Source organism: Zingiber officinale, chromosome 7B, assembly GCF_018446385.1.
Source record: "Zingiber officinale cultivar Zhangliang chromosome 7B, Zo_v1.1, whole genome shotgun sequence".
Lineage (NCBI taxonomy): Eukaryota > Viridiplantae > Streptophyta > Magnoliopsida > Zingiberales > Zingiberaceae > Zingiber > Zingiber officinale.
The window spans coordinates 76,883,242-76,910,147 of NC_055999.1; the positions used below are offsets into that span (position 1 = coordinate 76,883,242).

At 35.9% G+C, this 26,906-nt stretch overlaps 1 protein-coding gene across 1 annotated transcript; it reads left to right on the plus strand.

Annotated features, from left to right (window-relative positions):
* Window positions 1–223: 223 nt before the first annotated feature.
* Window positions 224–26,004, plus strand: LOC122006050 (GPCR-type G protein COLD1). The gene is made up of 13 exons (XM_042561374.1): window positions 224–462; window positions 862–962; window positions 3,550–3,657; window positions 4,590–4,710; window positions 7,977–8,106; window positions 17,852–17,930; window positions 19,139–19,227; window positions 21,272–21,364; window positions 23,199–23,225; window positions 23,353–23,439; window positions 24,806–24,877; window positions 25,231–25,361; window positions 25,625–26,004. Exons 1-13 carry the CDS (start codon window positions 245–247, stop codon window positions 25,776–25,778), a joined length of 1,410 nt encoding a protein of 469 aa, XP_042417308.1. The 5' UTR covers window positions 224–244; the 3' UTR covers window positions 25,779–26,004.
* The last annotated feature ends 902 nt before the right edge of the window (window positions 26,005–26,906 follow it).

Consider the following 26,906-nt stretch of genomic DNA (forward strand, 5'->3'; position numbering starts at 1 on the left):
ATTCTCATTTTGACACTTAGAAGATACATATTTATCTTTGGGAATTGTTAAAGAAAGGGTCTGAGCGTCTTAGTTCTTTATTAATTATTATTCCCAAATAAACTCTTAATTTTATTTAATAATGGGCTAAAATTTATACGTGGTTCAAGTTTGGTTAAATGCATTTTGGGAAACGAAGCAAAGCGAAGACATCTCAGCTCTGCAGATCCACCGGAGAGCGAGGGCGGGCGGGCGGGCGACGCCGATGGAATCGGGGTGGAGAATGATGTACGAGGGGGCGGTGGTGGCGGGCTCGCTCTCGCTGCTAGGGTGGGGTGGGCTCTGGTTCTTGAACAGGCGGCTGTACAAGGAGTACGAAGAGAAGCGCGCCCTCGTCCAGATCCTCTTCAGCCTCGTCTTCGCCTTCTCTTGCAACCTCTTCCAGCTCGTGCTTTTCGAGATCCTCCCCTTTCTCTCTAAGAAGTTTGCCCTCTCATTCCATATCCTCCTATTTATTTTATTATCGAAATCACTCGTAGCCTCATGCTTAGGGTTCGGGAATCGGTTCATCTCTCGATCCAAAAGTTTGTCGATTTTTGTCTTCAGATTCGATTTTTTTTTTTTGCAGGATTGTCAGTGATATTCGGATCGTATTAGTTAAGCCGTTTACTTTCGAATTTGTGTTGGCTGTAGTCTTTTGAGATATGTAATTCACTACCTTTTACTCTGCCGCGTTAAGGGTTTCCCTCTGAATTGAGTTTTGCTGAGTTTGTTGCAGTTGACTATGGAAGTTCGTACATATGGATTTGTGATTTTCGTGAACTTCAGTTGATGTTAGTTTAGCATTTTGGTTTAAACTTGTCACATTGGTTATCGTTGCAGGGCTAGATGGATCAATTGGAAGATCGACCTGTTTTGTTTGATCATGTTGCTGGTCTTTGTATTGCCATATTACCATTGTTATTTGATTCTTCGCAACAGCGGTATGTCATATAGACGCTCATCCTTTGCAGTCCCTTTGCAATCCTTTTGGTCCTCTATTGCAAGACATTGATACCATCTCGCGGAACCCTTTTTCGTTTTTTTTCTTCGTTACCTGTGATGTTCAGATGCAGTCCTTGCAACTCATTGCTGGATTAGCTATGACTATTTTTTGTTGATATCTAGTAAATCCTACTGAATTCTTTTCAGAAGCATAGTCTTGATTAAGAAGTTCTCGGTGGAGTTGAAATGGTTAGTTAGAACAATTTTATGTAGTTATGTTGGTCAAACCAATGAAGTTGTACTGACTAATATTGGTGAATATTTTGTTTTATTAGTTTCTTTCTCATACATACTAAGGCGCTTTTCAAATAGAGTTCATTGCCTGTGGTTTGTGATAATGATGTTCATAAGATGACATACTTTAGATTGAGCGAAGAAGGTTCAATGAAATGGAAATTGGAAAGAGTGTAGGCCCTTTCTGAACCACAATTTGACTTGGAAGAATTTAAAGATCATTGATTAAAGGGTAGCCTGTTGCATGAAGCTCCCGTCAATGTGGAGTACCGGGGAAGGGTCGCACCACATTGGATTTATTGTATGCAATCTTATCCTACATTGTAGGAGGTTGTTTCCACGACTTGAACCCTGATCACAAAGTTACATGACAACAATTTTACAGTTGCACCAAAACTCTCCTTCATTTGTTTATTAAGTTCATAAATGAAAACAATTAGAACATTCTGAATGACCATGTTTTTGATTGGTTAAAAGAGAAATATATGATCATGTATGTTGCAATTATTTTTTCAATTTTAGCAAAATAAGATCTAGTAATAATTGATATGTAATAAGTTTTAATGTAACTAGAGTCTGTAATTGACTTAGCTCATTTAACTATAGAATCTAATAATCCTCTTAAAGCATATTGATAGATTTCAATCTATTTTCTTTATTTCTATTGTCTGTTGGAGCTATGCTAATTTCTCCATATTCTACTATTATTTTTATTTATCTTTACTATGTAACTCCACATAATATTTTCATATTTACTACATTAATTTTTGTTTGTTTGTACATGTTGTAGGAGGTTGTTTCCACGACTTGAACCTTGATCACAAAGTCACATGACAATAATTTTACAATTGCACCAAAACTCCCCTTCATTTGTTTATTAAGTTCATAAATGAAAAAAATTAGAACATTCTGAATGACCATGTTTTTGATTGGTTAAAAGAGAAATATATGATCATGTATGTTGCAATTATTTTTTCAATTTTAGCAAAATAAGATCTAGTAATAATTGATATGTAATAAGTTTTAATGTAACTAGAGTCTGTAATTGACTTAGCTCATTTAACTATAGAATCTAATAATCCTCTTAAAGCATATTAATAGATTTCAATCTATTTTCTTTATTTCTATTGTCTGTTGGAGCTATGCTAATTTCTCCATATTCTACTATTATTTTTATTTATCTTTACTATGTAACTCCACATAATATTTTCATATTTACTACATTAATTTTTGTTTGTTTGTACATGTTGTTTCCTAGCTTCTAGCAATTAACTCTCTGCTTTTATAATTTCTCTTTTGTTAACTAGACCCTAACTAGCCAATTTTATGAGATAACAACTTGATATTGTTAAATTTGCCATTGGCAGTTTTTGACATGTTTAAAAGATCCTAGAAACATTTCCCATTTTTCTCGTCCTTTCTGATTTGATTTTGTCCAATTTCATTGTGTTTGTACGTAACTCCGCCCATGACGAATTCCCCGTCATGGTTGGTCCCAAGACCGGAAAAAGGAGAAGAGTTGGGTTAGGTTGTGTTAAACTAAGGCAAATGTTCAATGAATTGATCCATTAAGAAGAAGAATTAATATGTTTACCCCACTAGTGGAATAAGGCTTGGTTGTCATCATTGTGTTTGTACGTGTACACAACTCTTTCTACTTGCCCAAATGCTTTGCACCTTGAGGTAAGTGGGATGGGGTGGTTTGGGTTAAGTCAAAGGTATACTGCGACCTGATCTAACATTTGAGCCTCTAGTTTTGACTTTTGATTGTCATGGTCAATATTTAGTGTTCAGTTTGGAAGTCTTTACACCTAATGATGGTATGGATTATGATCAAAATTCAGGAATCATTGCGGACTGACAAACAACCCACTTGACTCCAATTGGCTGCCCGCTTGTTCTTGCTTGCAGCAGATGGGTTCTAGGATCGTTGCATATTATAGTGAATTTTATTCATTAATGGAGTCAGCAACTAAAATATGAGCTAAAATATATTTGATATAAATGAGCTGTTATTTATTTTTTTCACCTAAGAGGAGAGCATATGATAAATCTTGTCTATGAAATCTAATAAGTTGCCTCTGTTGCATGAAACATGGTCATTTTTGCTTTCTAGATATTTTATTGTGATCAGGCAGAATGTTTTCACATGTATTATTTTCTTTTGTCTACAGTGTATATGGTTTTGTTATCTTTAAAAACATCATGCTCTCTTTATGGAGGTCTTTAGTTCTGTTAATTAGTTGAAGGACATTGACAAATCAGACAACATTACTTCTGTTATTATGACAGCGGTTAGAAGAGAACGAGCAGCATTTGGAGCTATCTTGTTCTTACTTGCATTCCTATATGGTTTTTGGCGTTTGGGAATCCACTTTCCCATGCCTTCTCCAGAAAAAGGTTTGATTTGAGAACTTATCTATTTCATGATAGGTCCAATAACTTGGACCATCATTTTATTGGACTAGGCTAGTTTTCCTTGCTCATGGAATCTTGACCTCACATGTGATATGTAAAGTTGAAAGCTAAAACTTTTTTTTTGAAGCTCTAAAGATACTAAGTTACTAACACTTACATTAATAATTATATCCTTGTAATTGACAATTTAATCCAAGCATTGGCATATACTTAATCTATAATAAAGGTAATCCTTACCAAAGCTTTGTATAACATTATTATCCAATGGCAAATAATGTCAGGAACTTGTAAACTAATTGTTAATTTAGCTTCATCTGTAAAAATTCCACTTATAAGGTGAAGTCGGTAGGATGTTAATGAGCTAGTGAGGGAGGAAGAAAGGATATATTCATTTATGGTGGAAAAAGAGACAAACCAAATCAAACTTATGAGTTATGGCTGAAAGGTGACAAGCTCTCATATATGGCTTACTTATACCCTAGTCCTTAAATTAATTCCATGAACTCATAAGTCATTTTTATGCTATTGTTGGAGTTGCATCTCTTTTGGCCTTTGTGGGGGAAAAAAATGGCATGGAAAGTTTTTCCCTGGTTCCACGAACCCTATAGCAGTAACTGCATCACAGGTTCATCTGCAAATCAGCAACAAATAATTGATCCATGTAAAGAATGACCTAAGGCAATTAAATCGTATGTTGTCTTTAAGGGTTGCCATAATTTGATCCAATACCTATTTTCAAGCCAAGCCAAACTATCAAAAACCACCAAACAACAGGCTCCATTTGTTTCATTGGAAATATTTTTTGGATTTTGTATTGATTGGTGTGTCTAGAATATGTTCTTACATTGACATGTATTTTCGAGTTGTAGTTACAACTTTGGCAAATAGTTTTGTAATGTGATTCTTTTTTACAGGTTTCTTCACAATGCCTCAATTAGTTAGCAGAGTTGGTGTGATAGGTGTTACTGTGATGGCTGTTCTCTCTGGCTTTGGAGCTGTCAATCTACCATATAGTTATTTATCCTTATTCATCAGGTTGTCAATAAAAATTGTGTTTATGTTTTATGATAAGCGATTACATGAAAGATTTTCAAGAGAATGATATAAGTTTCTGCTTCAAAATTGGAATTTAAGATGCATATGATTATTTTTGTATTTAAACATCTGCAAAATAATGTTTATCTTGATGGTTTAAGGCATCTGCTCTCTTCTGTAGTTTTCTGAAGTGTGATCAAACTTGTTCAGTTTACAAAACCATTTACACATTCATTATTTTGAATCTTGAGAAACCTATTAATTAAAAATTGAACCTATTGTCGTGTGCCCTCAAATTAGCTGAAGCTAATGAACACTTAGTCGGCTAGGGTTATGATGGTTCTTTTAATTTATTAAATTAGAGTGTGCTTTGATCTTTTCACTTTTTTCAGCACATATGGATTTAAATTATTGCAAAAATAGGTAACAATGTCTGATTGCACATGGTATACTGCTTATGCACCATTAGCTGGTCTAGGGAAAAATTTTATAGAGCCAATGTAGGAGTTCATTTGATATAGTTCCTGGTATAGGCACAACATTCAAGTGATGATAAAAAAGCCCAATAAAGTAGTTTAGAATGTTAAGCATGCATATCAAGTAGGTATCTAGATTGGGAGTGCTATATTACATTTTGATTTTAGTATACCCAAGCTGCTATCCTATACATATTGAATGAGATGTTAATTATACAGAAAGATGAAATTTAAAATAAGGCTTCGTAAAGGGCTAGATTTGGTTGTTCTTAAATGTCATCTTGAATGTATTATGAGTAGAATGGAGGAACTGTATCTCTTAATTTAAAGGAAGGTGATCCAGTTTGTTTGTTTAACTCTAGTGACCTTTGAGTAATTGGTTTGGTGAAGATTTTTGTCATGTTTTTTATGTATACTTTGCTAGTGTCTCTCATTTTATTTGATATCTGATTATGACTGCTTACAAATTCTTTTTCTGCATCAATTAGTTAGTCAAGTGTTACATCATTAATGATATCTGACTAGGTCAGACTTGATGTCTCTGCAAGAAACTGAGTATAATAGTTACTGATTTACTCAATAATCATCATATAGGGAAGGTGAGGTCCAGTTGTCTTGACTTATGATCTTGTATTACTCAATAGTTTTAAAATGGACCAGAGATTCATTCTCGCTGGGATAATACTTGGCCAAGGTTGAGGATTCTTTGTTCTAGTGCATTAGACAAGGGTTGAGATATGAAGAGTGAGGACAAGTTAAGATGCACCTTAATGTTGTGTCTATAGGTTTTAGATGCGTTCACTGCTTGGGGCACTACTTTACTATCCAATTTGTTTAACAACTAGAGAATGGAGCGGGTTGTGATGGCCAATCATAACAGCTGACATGGGCACTGAGTTGGTTGTCTAACTGGCAGTTGCATGTGTCTTCAACCAGTGTCTCTTCATTTTTCCTTGATTTTTTCCTTATTCACAAGTGATTGACTGTATTGACATTATATCAGTTACCTCTTTTCAACCCATTATTGCTTATCCAACATTTTTTATATAATTTTGAAACTCTTCTTTTCATTTGGAGGATGTTTTGTCTTTTACTGCAATGTAGTTTTGTACATTCACAAGTTAATTCCAGGAACAATTATGGTTTATTGCTGCACAGAAATTAACTGATCATTCTTCTTGAGCCCAAAGTGTTCTGCACTTAAAGAGCTACCAACCAGCAATGGCTAGTCACATCTTGTATAGACCTTTGAGAATCATGGGATAATGTAACATTAAATCTTGTGTCTTAAGGAAATATGTTTTTTCACTGACAGCTAATCAATATTATTAAATAAAGAGGACAGTTCCATACTCTAGGCTCTGCTAGTGCTGGTTTGTGTAAGCCATTAGGTCAATATGGTTCCTTATTCTTTCATATTGAAGAGTTTTACTTGACCCTTCTAAGGCTCCTCTAGTTATTGGTAGTAATGAGAATATTGATATTGGAGGTACCAAGGAATTAGCAAGCTAAATGTCATTGACCGTCAATATTTGATGCCAAGTAAAGAAGAGATATACATGTGATAATCATTGTTTCACTCACATGGTCGTATATTAATGGAAATAATATGAAACTGAATGTTAAATGGGGTAGAAAATGGGGCTGCTGAATTGGCTATACTTTCCCATAACAGACTGCAATGACTTGCAAACAATAAATACCATAATGGAATGGGGATATATTAGAAATCTATACTACTAAAATGACATTGTGAGCAAGCGAGACTGGCAAAAAAAAATAGAATTAGAAATATCAGAGATGTACATAGGCAAAAGGTTATAACCTAGCATCCTGCTAAACTTGATTTATAACCGATAGATCAATATGCGCCATCATGAGATGGTGTTTGTCCTAACTAGGCTATTCATTGTGCACCTTTGTCTAATGCTTATTAACTTCCTAACTTAGGCAAAAGGTTATAACCTAGCATCCTGCTAAACTTGATTTATAACCGATAGATCAATATGCGCCATCATGAGATGGTGTTTGTCCTAACTAGGCTATTCATTGTGCACCTTTGTCTAATGCTTATTAACTTCCTAACTTCAGCTCAATCTAAAAATTCAAAAATGTATCGAGTTCATATGTTGAATGGCATTTCCTTTTTCTTAGTTTGAGCTAATCTGCTCTAGGACTTAAGTTTTCTCAGTAGATGATAGAGAATGAATGATCCATTGACATAATGCCCCCTATCTTTGCAATCGAAGGTTGGTCTTGTTCCCAAGATGAGGAGTAATGATATTCTAGAGTAAGGGTTAATAAAGTTATAAGGAGCCAGTATCATACCTACATTACAATTGACCTAGTTAACACTCCTCATTTTCCTCTGGAAATATCACTTTAGCCCATGAATAGTACTCAGCTCGACTGACATTTTATGCATTTGAATGGCCCATTGAGGAACTGCGCTTATGCCAATTCATCAATTTTTGTGAAAATGAACACTCATCTGAAAGACTATTGGAAAGTCAGGATAATAAAAAAAAAATGCATGAACTAAGATTTACAAGCCAACTATGCTACTTATATATTATCATTTCCTTATTTCTTTTATTTCCTTTTCGGTGGCTTGATGAATTACAAATTAATTAAATTATATTATATCGTTGTAGCTAGTTTATCTCTGTATTTTTCATATTACAATGCTTGCTGTTCCTGTGTTCATGGTGTACTATATGTCTAGCAATGTGAAAAAAAAAGCATAGAATCTGGCTACTGAATTGGTTTTTTATCTATTGAATGTTTTAGGGAGATTGAAGAATCAGATATTAAAGCTTTAGAGAGGCAATTGATGCAATCAATAGAGACCTGTATTGCGAAGAAAAAGAAAATTATTTTATCGCAGATGGAGATGGAGCGGATTCAGGGGTCGGAAGAGGTATTACACAATACAAATTTCACATGCATTCATATATTATCAACCTTAAAGAGAATCTTGATGGTTCATGCATCAAACATTTCCAGTTCAGCATCCACAGAAGCTATGCTTATATTTCCTTAATGGTAACTGATTTTTAGTGTGTTTCCTTGGGAAAGAGAAATTGTGAGAGAGATGAATTAGGTAGAGGAAAGTTTACAGGAAAAGGGTGAGGAAATTTTTACTAGTTTATTATAGGAATCAGTAGGGAAATCTTTCCCATCAGTTCCTTGGAAGAAAGAGAGATATAGAGAGTTTTAAATTATTAACATTTATTCAATAAAAACATAAAAAATGTTTTTGAAAGGTTGATTTTTTTTTTCTTTTGCTCGATTTGATCTTCATTTAATGTGTATAGTTGTTTTCTTGCTCAAATGTAGTAGAAGTAGCCTTCCCAAACCTTTCCTTCTCTCCCTCCATATCCATTCAATGAAACGAAGAGATAAGGCAGCTGGGAAATTCTTTTGCCAACAGTAGCAAGATAAGCGAGAGATTTGCGAGGGGTTGGGTGGAGTGAAAACTGCGGATCGAAACGGTAGTTTAAAATAAAAGAGATAAGCAAAGGAGAGTTAAACTTACTCAAAGCAAACTCTTCTTATTAAAAAATTTCAAACTTCCAACTGATTACAAGACTCAGATCCTTCCTAAGTAAGGCTCAAGGTAAGCTTGAATGCCTTGCAAAGGGGACGAGGCTCGTCTTAAATACAGAAAGAAAGGTTCTCCGGGTGCTCTGAGGGCCCCATCGTCAAGAAACCTTTATCTCAGATAAGATCGAATCTCGTGAGGTGTTAGAGAGACAGCACCTAGTACTTATACTTTATAGCTCACACTTTACATAAAGTAAAGATTCCAGCTCACACTTTACATAAAGTAGGACACGTTTACTTATTCTTTACATAAATTAGAGATTCCCAGTCGCTTCAGACTTTAAAGTTATTCATTCGTCGTACCGCATCACTTAGTAGGTTGGCAACTTGTTCCAGCTGGTGGTCTACTTGCCTAGTGATAGGGTGCCACCCGGATCACCGTCTTTGGTACTGAGGTGCTGACATTCTCGTAGCTTAAGTGAGTGTAGGATTCGTAACTGTTGTAAGGCGTTTGTTGCCTAAATCGCTGCTCGCTATTGGAGCTGGTGAAGTTCTTCTCTAATTCGTTCTTTCTTTATCCAGAGAGATAGGGTATTGCCTTTGCAGTAGTCCCTGGTATTGTTCAGCCAACTGGAGAGGTTGTTGATAATCTTCAGAATCTCCTCCTCTGCTTTCTGGCTGGGTTGTGATTGAACTTCCTTCATTGCTTGGGGAATTAGCTCTAGTCCGCCAAGGATTTGTTCCGACCATTCTAAAATAGTAAGAGAATTTATTAGTCTTGATAAGGCATCAGCTAGTTGGTTATCCTTGTCGTCAATATGCTCAAAGGAAATAGGAATGCCGGTTCCTGTGATGTAGTCCATGAAGGCAAGCCATCGAATTCTGGATGGTTTATTTGAAGCCATCTTACCAAAGAAGCTTATGATGGCTTGACAGTTAGTACGGATGACTAATTCTTTCTTATCCAGATAATAAATTTTTAGGGCTTCTGGTGTATTCATTACCGCATGTATTTTAACATCTATGGTAGACTTAATGGGAGAGTACTTTCCACTGGAATAAGCGCAGATTTTTTCAGATGATTTTGGATCAAACTTGCACTTCTTCCATTTACAGATGCCGCCCATCCTTCTGGACAACCGTCAGTTTCTAGGACAATAAAACAATCCTCTTGGGGAAGTTCTAGTGGTGGAAGATTACGAATTGTTTCTTTAATCCTTTTAACTAGTGATCAGTCTTGGAAGTTCATCCTTTTATCTCCAGTAGGACTAGCCTTTGCATATAATGGTCCAAGTAACCTCCCGAGGTTGGGAATATAATTCCTTGCATAATTTAAGATTCCTAGCCATGATTGCATATCTTTCTTGGTTATTAAATCCTCGTCCTAGAATTATGTAATCTTTGTTATAATATGCGGTTGAAGCTTAATTTTTCGATTACCCAGAACGGCTCCAAGGAATTCAATTTCTGAAACTGTAATCTTCATCTTTGAAGGGCTCAGAATTAAACCATTCCGCTTACATATATCAAGCATAATCTATAGATGCTTGGCATGTTCCGCTTCATTTTTGGAGAATACTAAAATATCATCTATATATATAGCAATAAATTCTTCCGTTCTACGGAAGCAATTGTCCATTTTTCTCTGAAAAATAACCGGTGCATTTTTTAATCCGAATGACATAACTAGCCATTCAAACAGGACCAGAAAGCGGTCCATTCAATAGAGTCCGGATGCATTGCAACTTGATAAAAATCACTCTTTAAATCAAATTTTGAGTAAATAGTACTAGTACTAACCTTTTGAAGGATAGTATTGATTCCGAGGTAGGCTGTATTGGTCTTTATTGGTGAAATCGTTCAGCCTTTTGTAATTAAATACCATTCGCTCTTTACTTTTTACTTCTTTTCCGGTTGCCGGGTCAATAGTTGTTCTGGAGTTTACTATAATAGCAATCGTTCTGTGACGATTGTTGCTGGGCCTGATAATTTTTAACTCAATAAGGTTTCAATGTGCTTCGTGAAGGCAACCTTTTGATTAGGAGTTAGGTACTTAATGAGCCTATCTTCTATGATGAAATCCGGGTTCTTAATATCCAAATAACATAGCACCTTATTTTTGGACCAGTGCTATAGAAGATTTTCCCCTATAAAACCTTGATCCTGTAACTCCTTTAATAATGGGCCAAATTTTATAGTGAAAGTCCCTGAGGACGTCCCAATAGAATAATATACAATTTTTTAATCTGTAAATATTCATCCTCTTCTAGATCAAATTCTTGAATAGCAGAAGCTGTAAGGAGAGTATTGATAATAGTCAGGTTTTTATAAAATGTGATGACATTACCTTCAATCCTGACACCACCATTCATTGCCCTAATAAAATTGTATCCGATGATCATTTGTATTTTATCTCCCAAAATCATGGGGAAACTATATGTATATGGAATACGAAAATGATTGTCCCCAATCATCATTCTTCCAGGCTTGATTTTGAACTTTGCTGTCTGTTGGGAATTTATCCCGCTAAAATGTACTAAGAAAGTGTTTTCTTCTAGCGCATCTTTTGGAACAGAGTTTTGATCAATACAACATGTGGTTGCCCCTGTATCCAATATTGCTTTTAATGGAAATTTTGGAATTCCAGGAATCTCCATTTCCACATGCAAATTGTATAGCATGTTTTTCACCAATCGAGGGTCTTTTTCTGCTGAGGATACCTTCTTAGTTATTTCTAAATATAACATATTAGCGACTTCCTCTTTTGATGTTATGACAACATCTTGGTTAAGCTTCTCATAATCCTTCTGAAAAAATGGTGCAGGAGTAGCAGGTAGAACTGGTATCTTTTTACTGAAATAATAAGGGCCACATAAATTGCATGAAGTGATTAAACACTTGGCGCAGTGTATTCTGGCTCTTTTTAGAGTCTCCCTCTTGTATCCAGTGCATATTGTTGGTTGTGGCGGAAAAATATTATCATTGGCTTGCCATTCATGTTGGCAATTATACTGCTCATCAGTAACTTTTATTTGGGGTCACCTCCATCAATTTGTCTAAGCATAAAAAGATTTTCAGAAAAGGTAAGGGTTTGAATTAACCTTTGTAGATCTCCGTTATCTTCCTCCCCTTCAGAAATGCTGAAAATTACATCATGTTGTGACCGAAAGGATGCCCATATATCTCCACAATGACATGATATTGTCCACTTTGGGCCTAGGTCCTCATGACTTTGCTCTTGGGCTCTCCCTAAAAGGTCTCATGCCAATGGAGATATCATGCATTCTTTTAACCCCATGATCTTTACCAAATCTTTCCAATGTGAGACTTTGATTGAACCCCAACAATCCTCCCCTCAAGTGAAGAACCACAATTACTCTCATGGTCCGGGCCTCCCCGCGAGCATTTGGTCACTCTAACCTGCTCTGGGCCTCCCCGCAAGCATCCGCACCAGGTCACCTTGACCTACTCCGGGCCTCCCCGCGAGTATTTGGTCACCTTGACCTGCTTCGGACCTCACTGTGAGCATCCGGTCACCCTGACCTACTCGTCTCCTCACAAGCATCTGGTCACCCTGATCTGCTCGGGGCCTTCCCGTGAGTATTCGGTCACCCTGACCTGCTTCGGGGCCTTTCCCACAAGCATCCGGTCATCCTGACATATTCCGGACCTCCCCGTAAGCAGCTTGATCCGATCAATTTTGACCTGCTTCAGGCCTATCCGTGAACATCGGGTCACTTTGACCTGCTTTGGACCTCCCTACGAGCATCCAGTCACCCTGACCTACTCGTCTCCTTGCAAGTATCCAGTCACCTTGACCAACTTCGGGCCTCCCCGCAAGCATCCAGTCATCCTGACTTACTCCAAGCCCACCCTTAACTTCGTTCAAGGCCACCCCATATGACATCTAGTCCTGACCATGACTCTGATACCATTTGTTGTGATCGAAAGGATGCCCACATATCTCCACAATGGCATGATATTGTTCACTTTGGGCCTAGGCCTTGATGACTTTGCTCTTGGGCTCTCCCCAAAAGGCCTCATGTCAATGGAGATATCATGCATCCTTTTAACCCCATGATCTTTACTAAATCTTTTCAATGTGGGACTTTGATTGAACCCCAACACATTGCTTAGATCTTCTCCTTCTTGGACAGATAATATATCGCAATCATTAGGAATATCCAGCTGTTCAAACATAGCCACCCTTTTGGAGCTTCGTTTGTCGTTAGGACACTCTCTTGCAAAGTGTCATTCTTGACCACAAAGATAACACTTACACTTTTTATTTTTTAGTAAGTGTTTTCGCTTTTCAATACGCGCATGAGTGTCATGCGGCTTGCCTTTATATGTTTTGCTTCTCCTGAGGCCGAACTTTTTTTGCCCTTGATTTTTATAATACCCTGGTATAGGTATTTGGCTACAGAATGAAAGGTCATTTAATGATCTTTTGAAAGCAGCATCTTTGCATTCTTGTTCTAAGAACTTATAGGCGAAGAGTACTCTTGGAATAACGCCTACTGTTAAACCCGTATATTTTGCCTCAAAGGCTGCCTTTATTCTGGCTTCGAGATCACCAGACATTTTAAACCAAAATTTTTCAGATAATTCAGGTCGTGTATAAAGTCTATCAGTTTTGGAAGCTAACCTCATATAGTCGTTCATGTATTGGACTATATTCTTGACATTTTCACAGGATAATTTCTCTAGGCTTCGATATGCTTCATCCTGTATAACGGTGGAGCCTTGATTAGGATCTTCCGATGAGAATACCCTTCTCATTTGAGAAATAATATTTTGGGTGCCACGTCTTCCTTCTGCGGCTTGGATAAGAGCTTCATATTCCGTGGTATAATTCATCCGCCATTGGATCCAGGCTAATTTTTCTATTTCACCCAAAAGGTTTTCCATGTATTCCATCTTTTCTGCTCGATCTGTGAAGCCTTGAGCTGCAACATGATTTAAAGTAATGAACTCCCACCTTAGAAGACGTCGTGAAATAGTCCTAACTGTTCAGGGATTACAAAGATTGCTCCTCCCTGTTGTTGGGCTAGAGGTAGACTCCATATTTCATTATTAATTCCTTCTCCCCGTAACTTAGTACCTTCCTTTGGAACACTTGGCTGGATGGGTTCACCATTGGATGGGCCTGGCTCCCGTATTGCAGGTGGGTAGTCTGGGGGACCCATAGTGGTATCATTAGGGGGTTGATATGGAGAAATCACAGTACTTGTTGAATATACTTGTTGCTGTTCTGGTAAATTCATATTAGATAATTGCCTCAGTGTTGGATAGGGCATCTCTTGTCCCACTGCAATTAATTGTTGGGCAAATGGATTTTCCCAGTCTTCATCATCATCATCATCATATTTTTCCCAGACAGTGTTTTCTGGAGAAGATAATTTTGCCAAATACTAGATGTATGCGAGGTCATCCTCTTCCTCCTCTAAAGTTTCCATAGAAGGGTCCTTGGAGCGGGGTACAGAGGCCCATGGGCTTGTAGTCCCTGCAAGGTCTTCTAATGGCTCTATTAGAGAAGATGGTGAGTCCTCAAAAAAACATGGATAAAGCATGTTTTTCTTTTGGAAGTAATATATCCCAGTTTGGCTTATGTCGTGATGGATGAGGGGTATGAGTGCTTGAGGATGCATCAGTTGAGCCAAAATTGCTAGTTCCTCGAGTAATTTCTGATAATTGTGGAACTTCATAAATATCTCGATGAATAATTTTTTCAAATATTATTTTAGCGATAGCCGCCCCTTCCATAATAGTTACTTATTTGTCCGAATGGTTAAAAACTATTATTATAATTTCTCCTCTGTAGTCACTATCAATAACCCCAGCTCCTACGTCTAGGCCAAGATGCCATGCCGCACTGGAGCGTGTTGCAATACGACCGTACGTTCCCCAGGGGATTTCCAGGCTGAGCCTAATAGAGATTAAGGCTCGTTCTCTGGGCTCTATAATAACGGTCTTATTTGTTGCTAAATCAAGACTAGCAGCTCCTGATGATTTTGGCTGTAACATTTTGGATGTGCTAGAAAGCCGATGAACAAGAATATAAGAAAAACCCTCAAATATTGCAATAATTTGATTAGGGTCCTCTTCATAGTCAATATTAATATTAATTGCAGGATGCTTTTCAGTTGAGGGAACATAGTCTTCTTCATAGCCGATTTTTGATGTGAGAACCGCTATAAGTTCCATCTCTTCTTCTTTGTCAAGGGTACAGTCTCTTGCTGCAGTATAGTTAGAAAAACTAATTGAAATTCTGTCGTCAATTAGATTGCGATTGTTTACCTCCATTGGTTGCATTGGAATGCATACTTGCATCAGCCGTATAACCCAATCAAGCCCTAATAAAGGTATTGTAGGGTATCTCCTTCTTGGCAAAGCATTAACGCCATGGCTTGCAAGATAATCAACTACTCCTTGAATTTCATAAGCAAAGCCAACGTTGGGAGTATTAGATAACCTCCCAACCATTCCTCTTGTGATAAGAAGGTTGGCTTCTCCGTTTCTCCATTGATCATAACCTCTTGTTAACAAAGAGATTTGTATATTCCTGTAAAAATCATTAACAGTCATCATTATATCAGGAATAACATATACCATCTGACTACCTCTAGTCAGGTCTACTTCCATGGTGGCTAAGATTGCTTGGTCTTCCAGCCATCTATTGTCTCGGAATACTATGAGTGTTAGGACGCCTTCTTCTTGTTGATGGAGAGCTTGAATTCAAACTTGGAGGATTCCAATATGAATATATTGCATTTTGCTTCTTCGTAATTGTTGGAAACTTTCCTCCTGAATGAAATTTCTATCAACTTGGTTAGAATTGATTACCAATAATGGTTCTTCAGATTTGTGCACGTATACTCTCCAAAACCTTTCCTTAGGAAAGCCTGACAAACCCAAGAGTTAGGAGCAGCTTCTGCTATTCAAGAACTTGATCTGGAAGAGGATGAGTATTTACAGATTAAAGAAATTGTATATTATTTTATTGGGACGTCCTCAGGGACTTTCACTAAAAAATTTAGCACATTATTAAAGGAGTTACGGGATCAAGGTTTTATAAAGGAAAATCCTCTACAGCACTGGTCCAAAAACAAGGTGCTATGTTACTTGGATATTAAGAACCCGGATTTCATCATAGAAGATAGGTCCATTAAGCACCTAACTCCTAATCAAAAGGTTGCCTTCACGAAGCACATTGAAGCCTTATTGAAGTTAAAAATTATCAGGCCAACAAGAGTTGTCACAGAACAACTACTATTATAGTAAACTCCGGAACAACTATTGATCCGACAACCGGAAAAGAAGTAAAAGGTAAAGAGCGGATGGTATTTAAGTACAAAAGGCTGAACGATCTCACCAATAAAGACCAATACAACCTGCCCGGAATCAATACTATTCTTCAAAAGGTTAGTAATAATACTATTTACTCAAAATTTGATTTAAAGAGTGGTTTTCATCAAATTGCAATGCATCCAGATTCTATTGAATGGATCGCTTTCTGGTCCTGATGGCCTGTTTGAATGGCTAGTTATGTCATTCGGATTAAAAAACGCACCGGCTAATTTTCAGAGAAAAATGGGCAATTGCTTCCGTGGAACAGAAGAATTTATCTATCATAGATGTTGAAATACATGCGGTAATGAATATATTGGAAGCCCTAAAAATTTATTATCTGGATAAAAAAGAATTAGTCATCCGTACTGATTGTCAAGCCATCATAAGCTTCTTCGGTAAGACGGCTTCAAATAAACCATCCAGAATTCGATGGCTTGCCTTCACGGACTACATCACAGAACCGACATTCCTATTTCCTTTGAGCATATTGACGGCAAGGATATCCAACTAGTCGATGCCTTATCAAGACTAATAAATTCTCTTACTATTTTAGAATGGTCGGAACAAATCCTTGGCGGACTAGAGCTAATTCCCCAAGCAATGAAGGAAGTTCAATCACAACCCAGCCAAGAAGCAGAGGAGGAGATTCTGAAGATTATCAACAACCTCTCCAGTTGACTAAACAATACCATAGACTACTGCAAAGGCAATACCCTATCTCTCTGGATAAAGATGAACGAATTAGAGAAGAACTTAAGCTACAAGAATGTCAGCACCTCAGTACCAAAGACAATTGGTGGTCCGGGTGGCACCCTATCACTAGGCAAGTAGACCACCAGCTGGAACAAGCTGCCAACCTACTAAGTAATGCGGTACGACGAATGAATAACTTTAAAGTCTGAAGCGACTGGGAATCTCTACTTTATGTAAAGAATAAGTAAACGTGTCCTACTTTATGTAAAGTGTGAGCTGGAATCTTTACTTTATGTAAAGTGTGAGCTATAAAGTATAAGTACTAGGTGCTGTCTCTCTAACACCTCACGAGATTCGATCTTATCTGAGATAAAGGTTTCTTGACGATGGGGCCCTCAGAGCACCCGGAGAACCTTTCTTTCTGTATTTAAGACGAGCCTCGTCCCCTTTGCAAGGCATTCAAGCTTACCTTGAGCCTTACTTAGGAAGGATCTGAGTCTTGTAATCAGTTGGAAGTTTGAAATTTTTTAATAAGAAGAGTTTGCTTTGAGTAAGTTTAACTCTCCTTTGCTTATCTCTTTTATTTTAAACTACTGTTTCGATCCGCAGTTTTCACTCCACCCAACCCCTCGCAAATCGCTCGCTTATCTTTTATCCTGACACTTCACTAACTTATTAATTTTCATTTTAAATAGCTCATTATTTTAAAGTTCTGTTTTGTATGTCAATTTCAGTTTAATTCCATGGATTTAAGCTCCACTTGTCACCATAAGAAGTTCTATATCCAAAACTCCAACTGGGACATAATTTGTTAGTATTCTAGGACTTGACAATGTTGTTTTATGATTTGAGAATGTGGTTGTCTTATTGGACCATATTCTAGCTTCTGCCTTCTGTTCTTTCCTTGTGTAACAACTGCTGTTCAAATGTGCTTCTTTGTATGCCTGTGATGACATTTTTCTTCACTTAATAAAATGAAACAGATTGTTTTGTTTATGATGCTTGAAGTTGTTAAGCCCTTTGATTCTAGTAATCTGTCACCCATTTACATATCTTCCAAATTTTCTGTGCAGAAGCTAAAAGCTAGTTCTTTTATCAGGCGCATAGTTGGAACAGTTATTCGATCTGTGCAAGAAGATCAAAAGGAGCAAGGTTTAAATTTGTTTATGTTGCTTTCTAATAATCATTTCAATAAAAACAAAATAAACAGCCTGCTAATCAGTTAGTATGCTCAGTACCACAACAGTTGGGTGATGGATCATAGTTGGACTGGTGGCAGTTGGCATATTGAGTATAAGCAAGAACTGTAGTTTGTGAAATAAACTGTCAAATGAGTTTTCTTCAGACAAATTCTGATTCTGTTTGAATATTCATACATGGCCACCCAATCAATTGAAAAAAGTATCTCAAGCAAGGCTGCTTAATGTTCAACCAGTATCTATCATTTTGCATTCTCATTTGTGTACCAGTGACCCTAGGGGTGACAATTTCTAACCCGACACAAACACACGACCCGACCGAATACGAAAAAATTAGGTTAGGGTCAGGTTTTATTGGATTCAGGTCGACCTGATTGACACGATTAATAAAACAGCATGGGTTCGGGTCAACTTGAAATGACCCGATTACAACCCGCGAATCCATTTATAAATATTGTCGAGTAGGGTTCGGGTCAGATTCTGGTTGAGTTCAGGTTAAAATAAGTAGATTTTAATAAAATGGGTCTTTTCGGGTCAGGTTTGGGTTGAACTCGAGTTAAGATGAACATGTTTTTATAAATGGGTTATTTTGGGTCGGGTTCGGGTTGGATTCGTGTTGTGGGTCATTTTAGATCGGGTTTGGGTCAAATACAGATAAATTGATCGGGTTCGGGTCGAACAATTTGACCCGAAATATTAATCAGGTTGGGTTTGGGCTTGATGTTCCAACCCGCCAACCCGAACCCGACCCGAATTGTCACCCCTTGGCCCCTTAGATATATAAAATTCAATACCTGTAACTCTTAGACCAGATTTGTGTTCCAGATCAATATTTTATTTAGTTGTTTGTTTTTTTTATTGTCACAACAGCAATGAGCTTTTATTCAGTTCCTATGTATTCTTCTTTCATGAATGAGTTGGTTTTGTGTAACCTTCCATTTATGAGGACTTATTACTTGTGGACAACATCTTAATAAGCCTCTCTTTTGCCTGCATATGTTTCTGACCATACTAAAGGAAGAGAATAATTGCAATCACTCTCACTGTTTGGCTAATTTAATTATTGATCTTTGTATATTGGCTTTTTAAACAAAGTTCTACATTACATCCGTAGTATTTGATAGAAATCTTTCCGTACTAATCCTCGTCTTCTTTTTTAAGATATCAAAACTTGGGAAGCCGAAGTACAAGCTTTGGAAGAGCTTTCAAAGCAGCTGTTCCTAGACATATATGAACTAAGGCAAGCTAAGGTTTGTGTTAAGATACATTTCTTCCTAGAACTGTTTTAGTAATGTGCTATTACATTTTTTTTAATCTATTTCACACTTCTACTTTTATTCTTAATGTTTTATAGATTGACTCACATATCTACTTTTTTTTTCCCCTCTAGATACTCAATCAGTTGAACAGGACAGAATACAATACAGATTATCGATACTTTTGAAATCAATATAGTTTCCAAAAAGATCAATCTAATTACTCTAACTTCTTAGTTTTAGATGCTTTAGGTGGCACTTCCACATAAACGCTTATGGTATTAAATACGAATCAATATTTGTCGGCATGGTCAAAACATGTAGTTACACTATGTTGGCACAGCTAGATATCACTGTGCCATCCAACTTGTAGCAGAGTTTCAAACTGAAAAAAGAAAACTTTTTCCTTTTCCTTTGACTAATCCTTCAATACCATCTATTAGTCACGAGGAGATGAAAACACTATAAGAGGAGATGAGAGGGGAAGAGAGAAAAGCACTATCAACAACAAAAAGGAGTGACATTGGAGATAGAAAAACTGAGATGCATCTATATCCTGTATCTATGTATCATTGTTTGTTCAACTCCAATTATATATATAGTTTTGTTACCATGCACACCCATCTATGGCCAACCCGTGGGCACCTAGTGTTAAATTTTTTTAGAGTTAATTTTTTTTAGAGTTTAGGGTTTAGGCTAAAGGAAGTGAAATTTAAAAAAAAAAACACTATGTGCCCACGGGTTGCCCATAGATGATAGATGGGCGTGCAAGGTAACAAAACTCTCTCTCTCTCTCTCTCTCTATCTATATATATATATATATATATTCGATGCTCTAAAATTTAAATTTAATTGCCTTTCTCGTTGGTATAAGCTTATATTAAGGGATTAAAAATTGCTTGAGTTGATCTTGGCATAGTTTGAAACATGTGAAAATGTATCTAAGTGTTCTCACACATAATAACAAAAACATATAGGTCTGGACTGACAAAAATCTTGTCATAAAATGATATTTAATCTTGCTTAGACTAATATCCAAGGGTTAAAGTACTACCCCATGCCAATGTGGGCCAAGGAATATGTATGGTTGTGTTGACCCGTGACATATGGTACAAATTGCATGTCTGATCTTCAACTTGACTGCCCACCCCCAGGGTCCCATCCCACTTAGCCTGTTTTTCAACATAACAAAAATGTCTTCTAAACATGGATAAGTATTTACTGAAACCAACTACATGAATAAAAGGAAACTTATTGCACTAAGCATGCTCAAGATTTGTAGAATCTCAAACCAGTTTGTTTACTACTCTAAAAAAAATGTGGTATCGCCACATCAACGATTCCCTTAGAGCCGGTCCCATGGATATGGAGGGAGGTAAATGCAGGTACACAGCTGAAAGCGCATGACCGGGACGCTAACCCCAGACAATGACACCCCGAGGATCGAACCCTGGACCTCTCGGCCACGAAACCATACGCCCCCAGCTGTGCTACGCTCTGGGGACAACTACTCTAGATTTCACATCTTAATGACATGGATCATTACTCACTTTTAGTTCATTTAATGGAATGTAGTAGACAATATTTTATATACTTTATCTAGTGAGATATGTACCTATATTTCTTGTTTCCAATCAAGATTAGTGTATTTCGTTAATTATGTTGTCATTACATAGGTTCTTTATATATGAATAGGATATAATATCATTTTTATATATTTTAGGCTGTAAAATTTACTCCAAATAAGGTGGGATGGTTTTAACCCATTACACAGCTTTTTGTGAATTTTTCAATTCATTATACAATAATGTATGATTTGAAAATCTATCAAAATGATTAATGCTACCTAAATTCAACGACACCGTTAATAATACTTAACTTTTCCATATCATTGCTGTGCATACAACTTCTATTTTTCTGAAAGCATATGCTGACTACAATTGTCATAATTTAAATCATTTTTGCATCTTAATATGTCTGATGATGTCATGCCTATTACCTTTTCACTTCTTGTTAGACATGATTAATTTATTTTCAGATAGCAGCTGCTTATTCTCGAACTTGGAGAGGGCACTTACAGAATTTACTTGGCTATGCTTTGTCAGTTTATTGTGTTTACAAAATGATTAAGGTATTCAATCACTTTATTTGATTTACATAAAATTTTAAGGATGAGAATTCTGATATGAGTTTGAACTTTATGTTATATAATTCAAACTGATATGAATTTTAACTATATGTTACCTAATTCAAATCATCATTTCCTTTTCTTGTACTGTCTTTTGCTTTAGGATTTTGCAGGAACTATAGTTTATAATATCAGTCAAGTTTTATTGGGTGACCACTTATTCCAAAAGCCTATAAGATTTTCAGAAAGAACCTACTTTTATTCTATATCTTCTTATATCTTCTTAAAACTTCACACAAACCAGATTGGATTGGCCCAAGCTCAACATACTTAAATTATATTTCTTCAATTATTGGCAAACACTACCACGATTCACATAGCTGTCTTGCTTAATCTTATTTCTATATTCTTAGCAATATTGATAAGCACCTTAATTGAAGGGCTTATGTGAAATTACTTGGCATACCGACATAATATTGGTTGAATGTTTCATGTAATGATAGGATTCCGATTGGTGTCTTGATTTGTTTTCTCTCCTTGATTTACTATTATTTAACATGAATGTTTTATTTACATTAACACTTAATACTGGATTATTAATTTATTAGTGATCAAGATATCAATATGATAATTCATTATCAGTTGGATGATATTGTGTTGATTGATGAGAGTTCATTTGGTTGGATTTGAAAGGTAAATTGTGGAGACAAACTTTAGAAATTAAGATTTTAGATTAAGTAAAATTTACTGAATATTAGAATGTAACTTCATCTAAACCCCAAAAAAAAGTGAAGGAAGAATTATGAAAAAATTATCTATGGAATTCTAGATATTTTTTAATACAACAACTTTTTGGAGTACTGTATGGCTGCCTCTGATAATAAAGGAAAATTTTCATAGGGTTGTTGTATGACTTATCATACATACTGTATGGGTACTTCGTATTGACTTTATGTCCACTAAATAAAATCTTAGGTATTTTGAACTTATATTTAATGTTTTCGAATTGCTTGAAGTTATGATTATTGGTTATGGCATTGTTATGAATATGTTAGATAATTAATTATAGTGCCGACATATATAAACTAATGTTGTTTTATTTGATATTTATTGTGGATTAAAAAAATTCAATCAACAATCAAATTATTGAACATATAATTCAATGTAAGTTTTAGTTTTTAAATGAGAACCTGCAATTTCCCAAATTTCAAACAATAAATATTTTAGATTCTCTAATTTAATATAGCAATGATAACAAATGTTAATTGTGAATGCAATGGATTACTGGGGACTAAGAGGAATCAAATGAATATATTATTATTTATGAGCTAGTAGATCCCTCCTATAGATTTGAAAATGAGGGAAGAATACGTTAAAATGCATAGAAAATGTCAAATACGACTAATAGATTTTTGTAGATAGACAATTTGAATCTGTTTTTTCTTTTTGCCACACAACTTACTCTTCTTGTAGTAGCCTAATCTGAGAGAAGAGATGCATAATGAGCTTCATTCTGGTACAATTGGCTAAAGGCATATATTATATGCACTTGTTATGCATGTGTAGGGTTAGAATTTTGGGGAAAAAAAATATTAGCACGGTTCAAAATCCAGGCCTCACTTTTGAGGCTATCACAGTGCAGTCTTTAGTGAACATATTATTACTCAATGTATTATATCTCCAATCCCAGTGCCATGTATGCACCATGATGAATTATTTTTAACTTCCTATTATCTTGAGTGCCATCTGTTTTTTTCTTTTAACATTTTTTCTTTCAACTTTTTGTTTCTGCTCCTGGCATCATTGTTAATTGATACTATTTGGTTTAATTTTGCAGTCTTTACAAAGTGTTGTTTTCAAGGAGGTACAAATTGTGTCTTTTTATTTACTATAATAAATATCACCTGAGTTACTTAACTAATTTATACTTGTTTATTGAACTGCCTCCGGTTGATTACTTGATTTTTTTCATCTTACCTGCATTCTTACAGGCTGGTTTTGTGGACCCAGTGACAATGACAATCAGTATATTCTTGCAATTTTTCGACATAGGAATCAATGCTGCTCTTTTGTCACAGGTTTTGCTGTTATAAACTATGAATAAGAATTTCTCTATGAATTTTATTGGGCACTTGATATATGAATTTATGCTATGAACATTATGTTGAGTATTACACCTATTGATTATTTTGTTGATTCATGAATCCTCTGCATTACATAGCCCACTAGTAGTCATTTAGCAATTTGTGGCAACATAAAAAGGAGAAGAAGCTGTCAGCATGTGAGACTGTATTTTTAGGATCTTCAATAATATATCTCCTTTGCTTCATAGACTTAGACGCCAGATGATTCTTTACCCCTTCTACATGGCCAAAGTTATTTTTGATTCCAGTTATGAATTTGATATTTTGAATTTGGATGGGGAGCTTCTTTCGAGAGTTACCATAAGATTGAAGAATGTATTAGGACTTGTCTTGAGTTCTTGAATGGGCACCCGATATATGAAGCAAAGATCTTGCCTAGTTATTTGATAGTTTACTTTTATCCTGAGAGCCTTGGATGACCATTGTAGTCTTAGGCTCACCTCATCAATCAAATCTTGTAATGATGAATGGTGGTGTTGGATGTTGAATGACAGTTTTCTTTGGAAGATAATTTCTTCATATCTTGAACACTCGCTTCATCTTTGCTGGATCGCATGCAAGAGATTCTACTTTTGTTCCACTACTTTCTCGCTTTTCCTTTTCCTTCCAGCATGAGTACACTTACTGTAATTGAGAATTGAGACGTCTAATCTCCTATTATAATGTATCAATGTCATTTTAAGCATATTCACTGATTTCATCTTTATCTTACTTCGAAATGAATTATTGTTTTTTCCTTTAATTGCGTAACTTCCAACTCATAAAGTATAAATAAATAAATGAGCAGCAACTTACCATCATGCTACAGTTCTTGATTATGTATAATAGGTCCCCTCGGGAAAAGATCTAGTGGTTAGCACATGAGGTGTTGTTACCATGGGATATGGGGTTCGAATCTCGGCAAAGCCGAGGTAAATGCCTCCCTTATGTGCTAGTCAGTATTCCAAAGGCTAGTAGCCGCCTGTGATTTACCTCTTCCGTGTTGGCCCTGGGACGGATTGGCGGGGGCGCTGGGACGTGCGTATTCGTCTTTTGCCACCTTGATTATGTATAATAGATCCCATACCCATATCTAAAATTAATGTTGCAATGCTTCTTGTATATCTTAACTTTTTTTGGCATACAAAAATTTAACTAATGTGCTTGTTTCTGTGATAAAAAAATATGATGAAGTATTTAGTGAAATATTTATAGGGCAGGCAGGCAATAGATCAATTAAATTTGGAACTTGTATTTCTTATTCCCTTGCGCATTTTTCTGTAGCATTGATTAATGTTGTATCTTGTCTTTTCTTCAACAGTATATATCTTTGTTATTCATCGGTATGTTGATTGTCATTTCTGTCCGAGGATTCCTGACCAATCTCATGAAGGTAATGCTGTCTTTTTGAGTTATACTGATTATGTTGTATGTGAACAAACCATGGTCATGTAGTGCTCATCGTCTCTATATTCCAAAGTCCTTGCCAAATGCAATCCGTGGAGTTATATATCTCAGCCAGAATGCTGGATGACAATAATAGATTTCTACATGCCAATTTATTTCTGAAATTCTGGAAAATGGATGCATCATCATCAAGTCATATTAGTCACAATTGTTCAGGGCTGACGCAAAATGGATTTACATCTATATAAGACAAATATTCAAATATGCTCATTTGTCTCGCTAGTTGATTGTGTTGGTTGTTTAATATGATTGTATCTCACATTATCCTTCTACTTGTAGTTCTTCTTTGCTGTTTCTAGAGTTGGAAGCGGGTCATCTACAAATGTCGTCCTTTTCCTGTCTGAAATAATGGGCATGTACTTTGTCTCGTCTATCCTTCTGATAAGAAAAAGTCTAGCAACTGAATACAGGTATGTTTACCTTCATTTTCTGAGGGCCTTCTATATTTCCTTCCATTATATGCATATGCCCCTTCAAGATTTACTTTCATCAGCTACTTTTATTGCCAGTACTTATAAAACTAATTTTAAAGTGTGAATCAGTGAGTTTGTAGTGTCATCCTTTGTAGAGCAGACAACATCGTCAGCCCCAGATCTGTGCCACACTTTAGGCATGATTGATATATAATCATCAAATGCTCGACTATTTACTTCATTTTGATGTGTGATGGCAGGTTGATCATCACAGATGTTCTGGGAGGCGACATTCAGTTTGATTTCTACCACCGTTGGTTCGACGCAATATTTGTGGCCAGCGCCTTTCTTTCTTTACTTTTACTCTCTGCACAATATACCTCACGTAAAGCAGATAAGCACCCCATCGACTGAAATTTTGGTAGGCATCTTGATGTAAATATGTGACAATTGATCTTCATAGTTACCATTTATCATTCTTTTCCATGTATTATTCATTCAATCTTTGAGTCCCCTAGTGTTTATGATGTTGGTTAAAATGATAATACACGAGGAAACTGTCATTTCAGAACTCGGCTACAGCTCGTAGTCATTACATATCAACATTCTACCCTTTTAATTGTGTTTCTAATCTTTTATATATTTATTTGTTTTTGGTCACATGCCTACTTGGCTTCAGCGGTTTATCAAAGGACTACCACATGGATCTAGAATAACTGGTAAAGTTTTGTTAGTACAGTTTTTTTTTAATCTAGTCATATTCAAATTTCACTTTTTAAAATAATATGACAATATAAATTAGCCATTTAATGTATTTAAAAATATAATTTAGCATCTACAACTTTTCATTTTTTTGGTTCACATGGATGGTGAAAATGATTCACCCTATGTTTTCACAATATTTGTTTGTTTATTAATTTTTTGGGGGTAAATCATTGACCTCATAGCCGAAGTTGAATATCTAAATCACCTAGGTTAGGGATGATAATTTCATCTATCTAAATGGAGGTTATGGAGAAAAATCATTGCTCTCATTATAGTATATCAAATTGATATTTGAGAACATAAATGTATTAGGAGACTTAGATAAGTACAAAAGTCTATGTTTAGAGTGATTTAAAGTTCTCAAAATTTATCAATAGATTTTGATCCAATATGCCCATCTAATTTCCTTAATACATCTAATTCGATTCACAGATTTACTAATCGTGTAACAATCAATGGGTAAATCTATCAATTGTGAACAGTAAGAGGTAAAATGAATATTAAATATGATTTGATAATTTTAAAACTGGCCTAAGTGATTCAAATATTCGACAACTTCAGCTATGTAATTCCCGTGATTCAATAATTTGCTGAGTTTTTTCCCCCTCTATAAATATTCCCAAGAACACCGCTGCTATGAAAACCTTCACTCCATTCGTTTGCACCACCCCACCGTCCAAAACAAAGGAAAAGAATGCAAAGATTCATTGTTATTGGATTAGCAAGACATCACATTAATATATACTTTACAAGTACCTAAACTGAAAGAAATGATAC